The sequence below is a fragment of the Dermacentor albipictus genome, chromosome 6 (assembly GCF_038994185.2).
Source record: "Dermacentor albipictus isolate Rhodes 1998 colony chromosome 6, USDA_Dalb.pri_finalv2, whole genome shotgun sequence".
Classification (NCBI taxonomy): Eukaryota; Metazoa; Arthropoda; class Arachnida; order Ixodida; family Ixodidae; genus Dermacentor; species Dermacentor albipictus.
Window position 1 is genome coordinate 139,978,592 of NC_091826.1, and position 13,728 is coordinate 139,992,319.

Consider the following 13,728-nt stretch of genomic DNA (forward strand, 5'->3'; position numbering starts at 1 on the left):
GGAATGGGTAGAACTGACGCTGTCGTGAAACAAGTGAACAACAGCCTTGTCACTCTTAGCTCGCAGCTTGCATACATGGGGGGAGGGTGGGAGAGGGAAAACGCGACATAAGAAGGCAAGGAAACTCTACTACTAGACATGACAGCTGGTTGCAGACAAATTTGATATACAGTCGACTCCCTTTACAATGGACCCTGGTAATCTGACAAAAATAAAAAAGTCCGTTTTATCCGAAGTCCGTAATATCCTAAACTTTCGTTGCTATGTCTAACAACTTTATTCACCCGCTGTGGTTGCTCAGTGGCTATGGTGTTAGGCTGCTGAGCACGAGGTCGCGGGATCGAATGCCGGCCACGGCGGCCGCATTTCGATGGGGGCGAAATGCGAAAACACCCGTGTACTTAGATTTAGGTGCACGTTAAAGAACCCCAGGTAGTCAAAATTTCTGGAGTCCCCCACTACGGCGTGCCTCATAATCAGAAAGTGGTTTTGGCACGTAAAACCCTATAATTTAATTTTTTAATTTAACAACTTTATTTCAAAGAGTGAGTGACAAACGTCCAAAGTGAAAAAAAAAACAATAAAGTCGCATTTTCACCCGAAAGGCGAAGCATCGATTGCGATAGCAAATTAAGAAAGATAAGCGCAGCAGCAGCAGCGAGTGAATTATCCTTCGTGCTATCTCTCGCTTCAACGCGAACTAAACATCGAAAGCACAGCGCATACGAAGCTACCGGCACTAGGCGCACTTTGTTTAGCAAAGTAGGCCGGTTGGTGAGACAACTGCCCTATGTTGTCGTCTCCCTCCGTCCTGTGTCTGTAGCGGTTTTATTCACAACAGTGCACTTTGTCTACATCGCAGATCGCTTTAAAGATGAGGCTCCCGCGGGAACGCGCTTTGTTCACATCGCAGATTGCTTTCAAGATACAGCACCTGCGCAGGCGTGCACTTTGTCCACATTGCAGATTGCTTTCAAAATACGGCACCCGCGCCGCTGCGCCGTTAGCAACAGCCACCAGAGTAGAACCTTCCTCCCTATTTCCCTCGCCTCCCCCCTGTGCATTGCACACTAAAGACGGCGCTCTTCCGCCCCGCTTTCCTCCCCTTCTCGCATGTGAGATATTGAGCTGTGATCATCGGCTGAACCTCGGAAGTCAGTTGCCAGTTCATGCCGACACAGCAAAAGTGTGTTTTATAAGCCTGATTTTGAAAAAGATTGCCACTAATTTCATCCGCTGTAGCTGATAGTCCATTGTAGCGCAGTCCGTTAAAAGTGAACTTCGTTGCAATAATAAAATAGGTAGGACAAACTAAGGCTGAAATAGGATCCATTAGATCTGAAAGTCTGTTGTATGTGGGTTTGTCATAATGAGCGTAGACTGCGTTTGATTTCAAGGCATGGTACAGTACATTTCTGCTATTTCTGGAAAATCAACACCGCGCAAATATGTCAAAACAGGCAACTGACATAGGGTGTGCCAGGCACAAAGCTGCATTGAAGCACTGTAGCATCGAGGTGACACTACGGAAGTGGCCGCACATCAAATCAACACTCTTGTGGCGGTGGCTCTGCGGCTATGGCATTGCTGAGGTCGCAGGTTCAATCCTGACTCTTGTGTACTTGGATTTATTGTACTCTCGTCTGCAAAAGCGCTTGTGTATTTAGATTTAGGTGCACATTAAAGAACCCCAGGGGATCAAAATTAATCGGAGGTTCGCCACTGTGTCCCTCATGCTCTAATTGCGGTTTTTGCACGTACAGCCCCACAATTCAATTAAAGTTTAGCACTTGTGCCACGATATGATGTGCCCTGTGAAGCACTGACAATACTTAATCCTCTCGGTGGTTATGAACAATGGCGCACAACAATGCCTTTAGCAAACACGTCTCCCTGAGTGTTCAGTGCAGCATGGAGACAAACAGCAGTGGTGCACGCAAGGTAACATTTAACACCAACTTGCCACTCTAATTTTGGACTGAACATTGAAGAACTTCACCGTTAATTGTCATCACTGCTAATTGCCATCAATCAAAACAAACAACACTGGATGCTTCGCATACATCAATTTCTACAGTGTGTAGTATTCGCCCGTTTTTTTCTTCATTTTATTTCAACTCTATTCAGTTTATATTTCTAAGAATTGAGTAGGCGTGGGAAAGCACTATTTTCTTGTCCTACAATGTTGTTCTTATTATCGGGGATTGAGTACTAGTGACACAATTATGATGAGGTGTTACAATCTCATCGGGCTTGTACTAGAATGTCCTTGCTTAGTAAAGCTGTTTTTGAGCATTAAGCCAACCCCTCATTCAGCGTATTTACAAACGTCTCTCAGCGGTGGCACATAAGTGGGGAAGATTGGTTGCCCAGCCACGTAGACCAGCGCGCCAGCCCAGCATCGCACAATTTGACCTGATGGATTTAAGCTGAAGCAGTGTGTAATGTAATTCAAGTGAGCCATTAGAAATATTTATGATTATCGCTTTTATGCCTAATTTATAGTTCTGTGTCACACACACAAAAAAATTCAAGGCTGCTGCGCACTTGAAGGCACGAGCGGCTGCTTTCGCAAATGGTGCTAGCGACAACATTGGCGCCCCACGGTGGTGCATATGTGAACTGGCTGCGGTGGAAGTTGCTTGCAAAAGTAGCTAGCAGCGTAGCCGTATGATGATGGTTCTCCTCTCATTGAGCTGCTTCCGGCAGTGAGATCTGGTGGGTCCATACCTCGGCATTTTGGCTCGTCATCTCTCGGTGTGAACGCTGAGGGACGCCAGTAAAAATGCTAAAAATGGGGTGGAATTTAGTCTATCGTCATAGGGTAAATGTTCGGTAGGCTGAAGTAGTGTTCACATAGCCTGGCATGGAATCAAAAATGAGCTGCGCACAACCCACAGAGATAATGAGAATTCATGTGCTGAGCGAATTGTTTTGAAGGTAAAGTGCATAACCGGTGCCTAGTACTTACCGTATCTATTCGAATCTAGGCCGATAGTTTCTTTCAAATAAGCATATACCAAACTCTAGGGTACGCTTACATTCAAGGATTTTAAAAATATGCGCCAGTTTTTAATTGAAATTGATAAATATGGTGCATTACTAGTGCCATCTAAAGAAACTAGTATCGCAGCCACTACTCGCTGCGGCAGTAGCCAACTGAAGTACATGAGCGACATCGCCATTTTAACCTGTGTTGTATTGGCATGGAGATGTGCGGCATGGTGTTATTATAATGGCACCAAATAGGTGATACCACTATGCTGCCACTTTCTAACTAAAAGTTGTGCTAGCTGCGGAGGCATTGTAAAATGTTCAAGCCGGGCGGGGCAATGGGAGACATTTTTTTCTTGTACCGGCCACAACGAAGAGATGACAGCGATAAGGAAGATAGTGACGTAAAAGGATGGAAAGTTGGGCGAGTTGGTACGGTGACATGATCTTGGATTGTAGTGCGAAGTGAACAGGGACACAGAAAGGAGCAGACAGGACTCGCGCTCGTCCTGTCTGCTCCTTTCTGTGTTCGTGTTCACTTCGTGCTGCAATCCAAGAAGGTAGTGACATAGAAGCAGCTCAGCATGCTCATATCCAATAAAGGCTGTTTCCATTTTGGGAATCCTGTCCTTGCTTTTTTCTTCGGCCTATATTCAAGGTAAGTTTATTTTTTTCTGGCTTCGGACTTTCAGGAGTCAGCTTAGAATCGAGGCTGGCCTAGATTTGAGTAAATATGGTAACCAAGAGGCTAAAGCTAACAAAGAAGCTTCAGCAGTGAGACACCAAAAAGGGGTAGGGCAGGCGGTGGGCCTAACAGGGCAGCTTGTCTGTTGTTACTGAAGTGAGCTGGGTACTGGGATGACAAGACTGGACAGGGAAGATTGCTGGGCTGCAGTACTTTGGTGGCTGGGTTGTCTTCCAGTTAGGAATGCTAGTACTTGGTTTTCATTTTTTGATTTCTTCTTTTCAGATGTATGAGAACTTCATTTCGGAATTTGAAAACAAGTGAGTGACCGAGTCTTTTTTTGTTTTGTTTGCTCTTAATTTCAGGGCCGCACTTTTTTTACTGCATTGTTGGAACAAGGCCTTCTTACTGCACTAAAGCAAGAAGTTATGGGCAGTGGATTGACAGTTATGGGCCAGCCATCTGGCTGTCCATGCTTGTGGTACAAACTGCGCCTTGCCAGTGCAAATGTGTAAATTAGTTAAGTTTGGACTGTGCAGATGTGATAGGAGGATTCTTCCACTGTTCCACAACTGCATAACTCTCTCTCATAGTTTATAAATTGTTTTGTCATGTTTTGATAATGGTAGTATCAGAAAATTCATTCTTTGGTGATTACCCTTAAACATGGAGAGTAGGTTGAGGCCAGACGAAGGTGAGGAACACCCAGATCAAAAGCTGAGCCATTTGGTACATGATTGAAGGTTAAAACCCACCACAACAAAGGCAGAAGTACAAGACAATGAGACAAGGCTGCAAATAACTGAATTTATTACTGCAAATAATGAAGAATAACCACGAGTCCACTGCACAAAACTTTATCTGGAAATGTAGTGATGTAGCTGCGTGGTGTCGAATGGTGCCTGCCGCGGGGCAGGCTTACTAAGAGGGCATAATGGCGGGGCCCGGAGTGCTGCAGAAGGAAGGTGGACTTCTTACAATGGGGACCAAACAAAAACTGACATTTATTTCAAAAGATGTGAAGGGGAACATGGTGTAGTAAACTTGCAAGGTTGAGTGCGGCATGGCGCTAGTGATAAGAACACTGCAAAACCGAAACTGAGGTTATAACATCACCTTTCATTAAAAGAAAGTGAAGCTATCTCATCCCGCTTAAAAGGCAGAGTGCTAAAAGAGACGCAAATGTCTTGCAGACTAAAAGCAGGAACTGTATGCATTATACAATTAATAATGTTTTGAGAGGACCCGTAGCATTTATGCATTTTAGATGGCGATGGACAAATATTAAGTTAAAGCAGTAGAGCTGTATAGGAGGAGCACTATTGCAACAGGAAATGTAAAGCAACAGTTTTCTTTTTGACAACAGTAGGTACATTTACATATAACAAACATGTTCAAGGCAAGGATTTTTTCATGAAGTATATTGCACGCAACACTGTTTACATAATGTAAAGATACAAACTTGAATTGTAGATCCATATTGAAAAGACAACAGTACATACAATTCATTCAATATGTGAAAACTGAATGAAAAAGACAGTGAACACCCATGTATCCGCCTCGAATAACAAAGATGTGTGGCTCACTCCCTCTGAGCCTGGGTCAAGAGTGATGGTCCTGGACCGTCGTTGACATGGCAGTGTGCATATGACATGTTTATGCTGTGGGAATGTTCAAAGAAATTCCCCTTTTTGAAAGGTGCTATGGGACCTTAGTGTCATAGAAAAGATATCTTTGGCGGGAAGAGCCGAATTTGTATAGGAGGGTTTTAGGCTTCTCTAGAAAATAGGAAGAATTAGAAACCTGTCCAGTTCAACTTCCTGAAATGCTGAATACAGCATCGTTATTGCAATATGCTAATTACAGCAAGCTAAACGATCTCACCAGTAATGAATGAACTTGTAAGTAGGACTGACATATGGCACTTCATCTCACCTAAGGTATAAGGCATGGTCAAGACTTAGTTGTGCTGTTTTTACAAAGCAGTATAGGGTGTTGCTGTTTCTTTTTTGGACTAGTTTTAGCGAAGTGTTTAAAGAACGTTTCCAAGCAAACCAAAACATTAGAGCTATTTTTAAACATAATTCTCAAACTGTACTGGGGGTTGTCTACTTCGAGTAGCCTTATGAAGAGGTAACTCTGGTTGTGGAGTAGGGTTAGAAGAGTCATTACTTGAAGATGAGCTGGAATTCTGAGTGTCGCTGTTCTGAGTTCCTTCAGGAGCTTGTCTTGGGATGCTATGACAGACGGAAAACCAGCTGATTTTTCTGCAAAGGATGGGCCCAAGTACGGGGGTGAAACAGGAGGTAGAAATGGAGTGTGTGCATCCAGTGGACTTGTACAGTGATACCTCGTTAAACCCTAATTGGCCGGAGCATGGGAAAGGTATGTTCTAAACAGTAGTACTGCTTAATCAAAATGGTGTGAGATCGTCCATTTACTTGTCAAAACGGAACTCGAAGGGAGTGCGATGAAAGGGCAAAGAACATGCAGTACATATTCACATTGTGTGACAAAAGTCTCTTATTTTTGTTTGATGCCGTGGTGGCCTAGAAGCGACAAGAGTGGCCTCAAACTGCGAGTCAGCTTTTCTGCCAGCCCGGACTTCTCAGCAAACACCTGCATGAAGCTGATTTAACATGCAGTTTCTAGCATTGTCGGGCCTGAATTGCCTGTGCTGTCGCTTTCCATGTTGTCCTGTTTCTCAGTTGTTGAACTTTGTAATGTATTTGTTTTACCTGCCATGTATATAGAAAAGTTTACTTATAAATATTTCTTGTACATCTGACTTCATCGTTTCCTGCCTGCGTTTGATCAACAATTGCCGATCATCATCCGAGAAGCTTCAAGATCCAACGGTGAAGCGAGGACGGAGAACGAACGAAACTTTACTTCCTCGTCACTGTCGTTAGGTGACACTTTGGCAATAATGGAGGCAAGAATGGTGAAAAGTCGAACCTCGAAAAGTCAAACCTTGTAGCCGACACCTTTTCGAAGTCGCAGCAAGACGGCCAAGCAACTTCTCTTTTGCATTCCAAATGCCACACACTGTCGCAAAGCTTTCTGGCACGGCGCGGAAATGATCTTGTTAATGTAGCTTCACCCTTCCAAGCACTCTGCATTTGCTCTTGGAGGCCCTTCTGATCTCTGAGGCTCATTCTGCCAGGCCAACCTACTGCCGTCATTATTGCGGGACGAAACGTGGAAAGACTATGTGTTAACTGATACGTACACAATAAGCCGCTATGGTTTATGGGGGCATTATGTTCAATGGCCATTGCTTTGGGGATTTGGCTCTACTACTTTTAAAACGAAACTGCTGTTTAAATGAGTACAGTTCAACAAGGTATTGCTGTACCAGTAGGAACTGGAAGAGAAGGTGGGAAACTGGAATGACTCTGTAGATGTCACGTGTATCTGTTTACGTGGTGCAATTGCGTAAGCACAAGTAAACGCAAATAAATGCGCATCTACAACAGGAACTTGTATCAGAAGCATTGCACAGTGAGAAGAGGCAGTGACTTCCGATGCTACACGATGAGTGAGTCCAACGCTTCTTCCAAGGTTGAAACTTGCTGAGCTGTCGTCAGAGACACTGGCTGTAGTGACGGACACTGTGTGTGTTTGAAGTGACCGTAGGGAAACTCCGACGGAACATGGACGGGGTTGGTGGTACCTCTGTCTTTTCTTTCGGTGCATTGGTGCTGCTACATAGGCCCCCGACTAGTAAAGAAGCCCGGCGAAATTCGGTAGTCTGAATGATACAAAAAAACGCCCGGTAGTTGTAGCTGTGGAAGGGGTCGGAGCATGCAACGAAGTAGCGGCAACGGAGCTAGGAGGGATGGCATTGTTGGGACTTGTATGAGGCAGCGGGTCTTCAATGATGGCTATTTTTAGGCGGTCATTAGACACGGAATTGTGCCGATCATACAAATCAAGCATATAGAACTTGTCATTGTGTTTGATGATGCGATAAGGGCCATCGTATGGACACTGCAAAGGCTTACGGACTGTGTCACGTCGGAAAAACATGTGTCGCCATCTCCATGTTAGGAAGGATGTAGTGGAAATCATGGTATTGTGGGCAAGAATGTGAGGCACAATGGCTGTGCAGAATGGAGCGCAACTGTATCACATATGCGTACGGGTCAGGGCAAGGCGGAGCGACGAACCATAGATTAGATAAGCAGTTGTACACTTGACGTCCTGCTTTAATGTCGCCCTAAGGCTAAGCAAAACTGGAGTAAACTGTCCAGCTGACCGGGTCGGGTTGCGCCCTCATTGATGCCATCAGTGTCCGGTGGAAACGTACGACCATGCCATTTGCGATGGGGTGGGATGCTGTGGTGCCAATCTGCCAACTTCCTAGCAAGGTCATGAGCTTTTTGAAAAGAGAGGACTCGAACTGTTGGCGTCAATCGGTAGTGATAGAGATAATGTCGAAATGTGACACCCATCCCGAAAGGTAAGCTTTAGTGATGGTTTCACTTTTGATGTCGGGAAGGGGAACCGCTTCTGGCCACCAAGTAAAGCGGTCAATGCATGTCAGTAGGTAGGTGTTTCCATCTGGTGGAGACCATGGTCCTAGGAAGTCACATGTACCATGTCGAAACGTTCCAAAGATGAGGAGAAGGAACCATACAGAGATGAGGTATGGTGATGGACTTTAGATTGATGACAATCCAAACAACTGAAGTAAAACTCTTGCTTGGGCCAGTTGGTTCATGCTTGAATGAGTAAAGGCAAGGCGCAAAAGACCAGAACTGAAGAAGGACACAAACGACAGGACCGGTGCCACTCACAACTAAGTGTTGTGCTCGATGAATTGCTTCCCGTGCTGCTCCACGTGTAGTTCTTGTTTGCTGATTTGATCTTTTGTGTCAGATATGATGTCGGAGTGGCCGATGGATTGCTGTATTTTACTTCTGTTTCGTGTGTGATTCAGCTTGATCGGCCTACGTAAGGCAGGCTTGTTGCGGAAATAAACTTAGTTGTGAGTGGCGCCGGTCCTGTCGTTTGTGTCCTTCTTCAGTCCTGGTCTTTTGTGCCTTGCCTTTACTCATCCAAACAACTGTGAGTCCATCCACGGATATCCTTGTTCATGCCTGGCCAGACAAAACGGCAGGTGATGAGGTGTTGCGTGGCGTGGATGTCAGCATGGGAGAGACCGTGCAGAGAGTCGACCAGACAAAATGCAAGGTGATGAGGTGTTGCGTGGCGTGGATGCCAGGGTGGGAGAGGCCGTGCAGAGAGTCGAGAACAGTGCAATGGAAATCACTGGGAACAAGAGGTCTAGGATAGTCAGTAGACATGTGACAGAGAATGGGAACAGTGGAGGATGGAAGGGTAACTTCACGAAACTTGAGCATTACAGGGAACAGGCAAAGCTTAGTGACCTCTGTGTCTTATGCTTGAACTGCAGCCGGGGCAGTGAAATCTACAGTTGCTGGCGATGTGGCACAAGATATGGACCGTGTTAGGCAAGAGAGTGCATTGGTGGCAGCGTTCGCAGACCTTGCATGTGCTGGATATTGGTCGTGCGTTCCGCAATACAAGCGAGGTGACTACTTTCACAGGGTGAAAACTTGCCACTGGCAGGTTTGATGGCAAACATCAATGGCTTTTGGTCGGTGGCAATGAAGAAACTTCAAGCTTCGACGAAATGCCTGAAGTGAGGCACAGCCATGTAGGTACCTAGGAGTTCACGGCCAAAAGTGCTGTAATATCTTTCAGTAGAGGAGAGCTTGCATGAAAAGAACTCTAGCAGTTGCCACAATCCATCAACACATTGTTGTAAGGTGGCTCCAACTGCCACGTCTGATGCATCTGTCATGAGATAAAGTGGAGCCGTAGTTATTGGGTGAACAAGAAGGGTGATGTCTGCGAGATGCGTCTTAATAGCCTTGAAAGAGCTGGATGCATAGAAATTTTGATGGGAGTGAAATACGAAAACACCCATGTGCTTAAATTTAGGTGCACGTTAATGAACCCCAGGTGGTCGAAATTTCCAGGGTTCTCCACTACAGCATGCCTCATAATCAGAAAGTGGTTTTGGCATGTAAAACCCCATAATTTAATTTTTTAAGTATTGGGCATGGCAAATGTAGCCGCTCCAACTATGTGCTGCCTCGTTGGCGCTGCTACAACTCCTTTCATCTAAGCCCTCAAGAGAATCCTGTTGTACCAGGTATTTCACTAATTTGGAAGCATTCCAGCGCTTGCTGTTTTCAAGCTAGAAAGTATTTTGACCCATCCTGCAGTTAATCTTGAACGTACCTAAGTATCTTGGACCAGATTTTCGCGAGTTGCGTATTCGGACAAGATCTCCTGGTTTAAACTGAGGGTATTTTGTTGTGCGACAATAGTCTACGTAGGTTTTGACATTTTCCTGTTTTTGTAGCACTCATCTTTGCATTTCCTGGCGCCACTTGGGAGAAGCAAATTCTCGATGGATAGGAGGCATGTTTGCGACATCAAGTCAAGTCTGTGGTTGACGACTATGGAACAGCATAGCTGGAGAAACCCCTGTAGTCATATGCGGAGTAATGGCGGCAAGGAGTTACGGAGTCACCATTTGCCGGAAGCGCTTCCCTTGCGTAGTATGAGGGATCATGCGGCGCGCTACTCATAGGTTTCGCTTATGGCGCTCAATAAAAACACCACGCGGCAGCCCTCCTGGACATTTATGTAAGTACTCTCAAAACGAGGGAAGTTTTTGACTGTCGATATAATAATCTTGGGCAAACTGAAAGCACAGAATCGTTTACAGACGCTATTTCTTTACCGAATACGTACAGTGAATGCCACTGCGCGCGGTCGCTGCGATGGAGTCTTCCGAACCGGCTTCTTGTGTGAAATGTAGACATACGCTGAGAATAAACTGTGTAAAATATGTTCTTATAGTGGGCTGTCTGTGTAACCAAATGGGGCATAACAGAATGGAGCCTCAATCCAGCAATTGCATGGGTTCGCAGCGACCGACTGTGCTTATGCATGCATGTCCGCGCACAATGTTTTGCTTTCGCTGTGAGTGCGTTTTCGCACCGTGCCGTGAGCTTTAGGCCGCAGCATATGAGCATTTGACAGTACACCAGCAACCATTGTTGCGTGGATCCTATCAGAACTGTTAAAAAATAATTCCATTATAGAGACTTCGACGCCTAGTTACGGCGACTGTGGTGTGCCATCGCGACGATCCCATCTTTTTTTTGTCTTCTAAATTCTTGCACATTTCAATATCATTTCTCAAGTTGTGTCGCACTGTATGTTTATTGGTCTTCTCAGCGTGTGATTTCTCTCTGCTTGTTTTTCGTAATCAAGTGCACTAATTCATAACACATACATGACCATATGCTGTGCCTTTTTTTAAAATGTCCGTCTTACCGCTCTCTTTCCGTTCCAGTGAACTTGCCAGTATCTAGCATCAACAAGTTCATAGACCAAACCATCATGACATTAGCTGGGCTGCGGGCGCGGGCGAGCGTCTCAGTGTGCGTTTTCTGCTACTCACCGAACATCGTGCAGTCCCGGCGCTGTAGCTGAAATGTTCCTCGCGTCTGTGCTTGCTGCATACCCGAATTGTAGCCAATGGCAGTCTGCCGGTTCTAAGTTTCGCCAGCCAAGCTTCACGCAGCTCCTTGCCCTACAGCTATGTGTGAATAAAGCTGACACCGGGCGCCGTTGCGTACGTCCGGCACTGCGGCAACAAGCAGTAGCGTACCATGCTGCACGCCTCCAAAGGCAGTACTTTGAAATGTAACATTTCAAAGGCAGTGCTTTGAAGTGTTGTCAAGCAGACACCCAAGGTGGTAAAGCCTCAGCACTTAATAAGAACTGTGGCGCAGGTGGGACTTCAAACTTCCGTTTTCAGCTTGCTTCGGCGCTTCCGAAGGAGCCGACGCGGCCGCTGCGTCCACGTGATCTCTCATGCCACATCACGCCGACGGGGGCGCCAGCTTTTCCAGTGGTGGAGCTCGCCCCCAAAACCTGTAAATTGCCAAATATTTGAAGACTGCAAACTTAAGGTTTTGTTGTTCCAGCATAGCAATCTGTATGAATTCTTTGAGGACACGGTTGAATCTTTCTACCTGGTCGTTTGCCTGCGGGTAGTAAAGAGAAGACAGTAAATGCTTAATGCCTCTTTTCCTCAAGAAGTTCTGAACAAACTGGGTCCATTGTCAGACATGATGGCATCAGGAAATTCTTCTCTACTGCATATAGAAATGAGAGAATGCAAGATAGCCTCGGATGTGACAGACGGTGTAAAGGGAAAGCACAAGAAAGGCGGTAGATGGAAATTCAAGATGATGAGCAAAACGAGAACAAAATAAAAGCTGGAGCCAATGTTTCAACAAGTCCCCTTGTCAAAATGTTGGCTCCAGCTTTTACGTTGTTGTTGTTTTGTTCATCATCTTGAAGGCATAAAAGCAACTTAGGCTGCTTGGAATTATAGGTAAGTATGACTAAGGCAAAACATGCATACTGTTGAGCAGTATCTATAGAGCCCATTATGTCCATGTCTAATTTTACCCATAGTGAAAGGGGCCATTCCACATGTTGAAGTGGAGTGAAAGAAGATTTTGCAGATTTATCTGCTTGTTTACAAATGAAGCAGTTTCTCACGAGTTCCTCAACCTGTCTATCCATGAGAGGGGCTGCCAGTAGATGCCTCTAAGTCTGAGCTTTGTTTCAGTGATGCCTAAATGGTCCTCGTGAGCAACAGGAAGAAGTTTCTGATGCAAGGAAGCTGGAGGAATAATATGCTCTGCTCGGAGAAAAAGGTTATCCACATAGGATAATTCGGACTGTAAGGATGCATATGCCTGTAATTCTGGCAGAAGATCTACAGCATTTCTTCACCCATTTACTATTATTTCTCATAAAGCCTGACAAACTGGATTAGCCAGTGTGGCTGTCTGAAACTCTACCGTTATGCATACTAAAACCAAGGACATGTATCTCCTTAGCTAGTGCTGGTTCAGATTCAGGAGGAACAGGAAGGCGCAACAATGGATCAGCTATGACATTTTGATTGTCCTTGCAGTACTCTGTGTCAGACTTGTAGTAAAGGGGTTGAGCATTCTATCGAGAATTCTTAGAGGACACTGGCCAGAACCCTTTGAACACAGCAGTTTAAGGACCCAGGCAGCACATTGCCATTGGACCACCCATGGCCCAACGCCAGCAAGACCTGGCAGAAATATTGGCTGTTTTTTGGAAGTGCTACTATGACACTGCATTGGGCTGACGATTGCATTCTATGCGCCAACGGATGATATTCACTGAACATTTTTTTAGGTATTGTCGGTTCTCGTATATCAATATTGTCATGGAGCTAGCTACAACAGTATGTCCATTATTTCTTGCCGACCTGTCCATTGTTTGTGCCATTATTTCCAGCCTTTTCATTTCATTTCATTCATTACGTCCTAGTGTTTTTATGCATGCATAAGAATTTTGGCCTCTAGTTGACATGCAATGATATGTAGTAAAGAAAAGAAAATGCTGGCAGCAAAACGTTTATTCCACATATATATGTATTTATAGAAATACCTATGTAATTTTCTTTCCACCAGCTCTAAACTCTTGGAGCACATTATTCACAAGCACATTGTGGAATACCTAAATGCCAACAATATTCTTTCCCAATCGCAGCACGGTTTTCGTGCTGGCTATTCCACTGTTACGCAGTTGCATGAATTTACGCACGACATTGCTTCTTCTTTTAACAGCCGAGGACAGCTTGATGCCATATTTGTTGACTATTCTAAGGCCTTCGATTTGGTTTGCCATGCTAAGCTTTTAGTTAAACTTCGTACATATTTTGGTGTCAGCAAGCTGGTTGATTGGATAGCTGATTACTTACGGTCGCGCTCTCAGTTTGTTACGTATAACCACGCGAAGTCGTCAGAGGTACAGATTACATCTGGGATGCCGCAGGGCTCGGTGCTGGGGCCACTTTTGCTCATTATTTTCATAAATGACGTAGCAGAAATCATTGGCAATACTCAAGTTAAACTTAGAATGTATGCAGACGACTGCGTAATTTA

At 45.0% G+C, this 13,728-nt stretch overlaps 1 protein-coding gene across 3 annotated transcripts in view; it reads left to right on the forward strand.

Moving 5' to 3' along the window:
* The window catches only part of LOC135896097 (26S proteasome non-ATPase regulatory subunit 13-like), a 313,623-nt gene that overhangs the window by 23,028 nt on the left and 276,867 nt on the right, over positions 1 to 13,728 (forward strand). For all 3 annotated transcript variants that reach the window (XM_065424436.2, XM_065424435.2, XM_065424434.2), the window contains exon 3: positions 3,965 to 3,999. In XM_065424436.2, the coding sequence (XP_065280508.1) occupies positions 3,965 to 3,999 (35 nt within the window). The remainder of the gene's footprint in view (positions 1 to 3,964; positions 4,000 to 13,728) is intronic.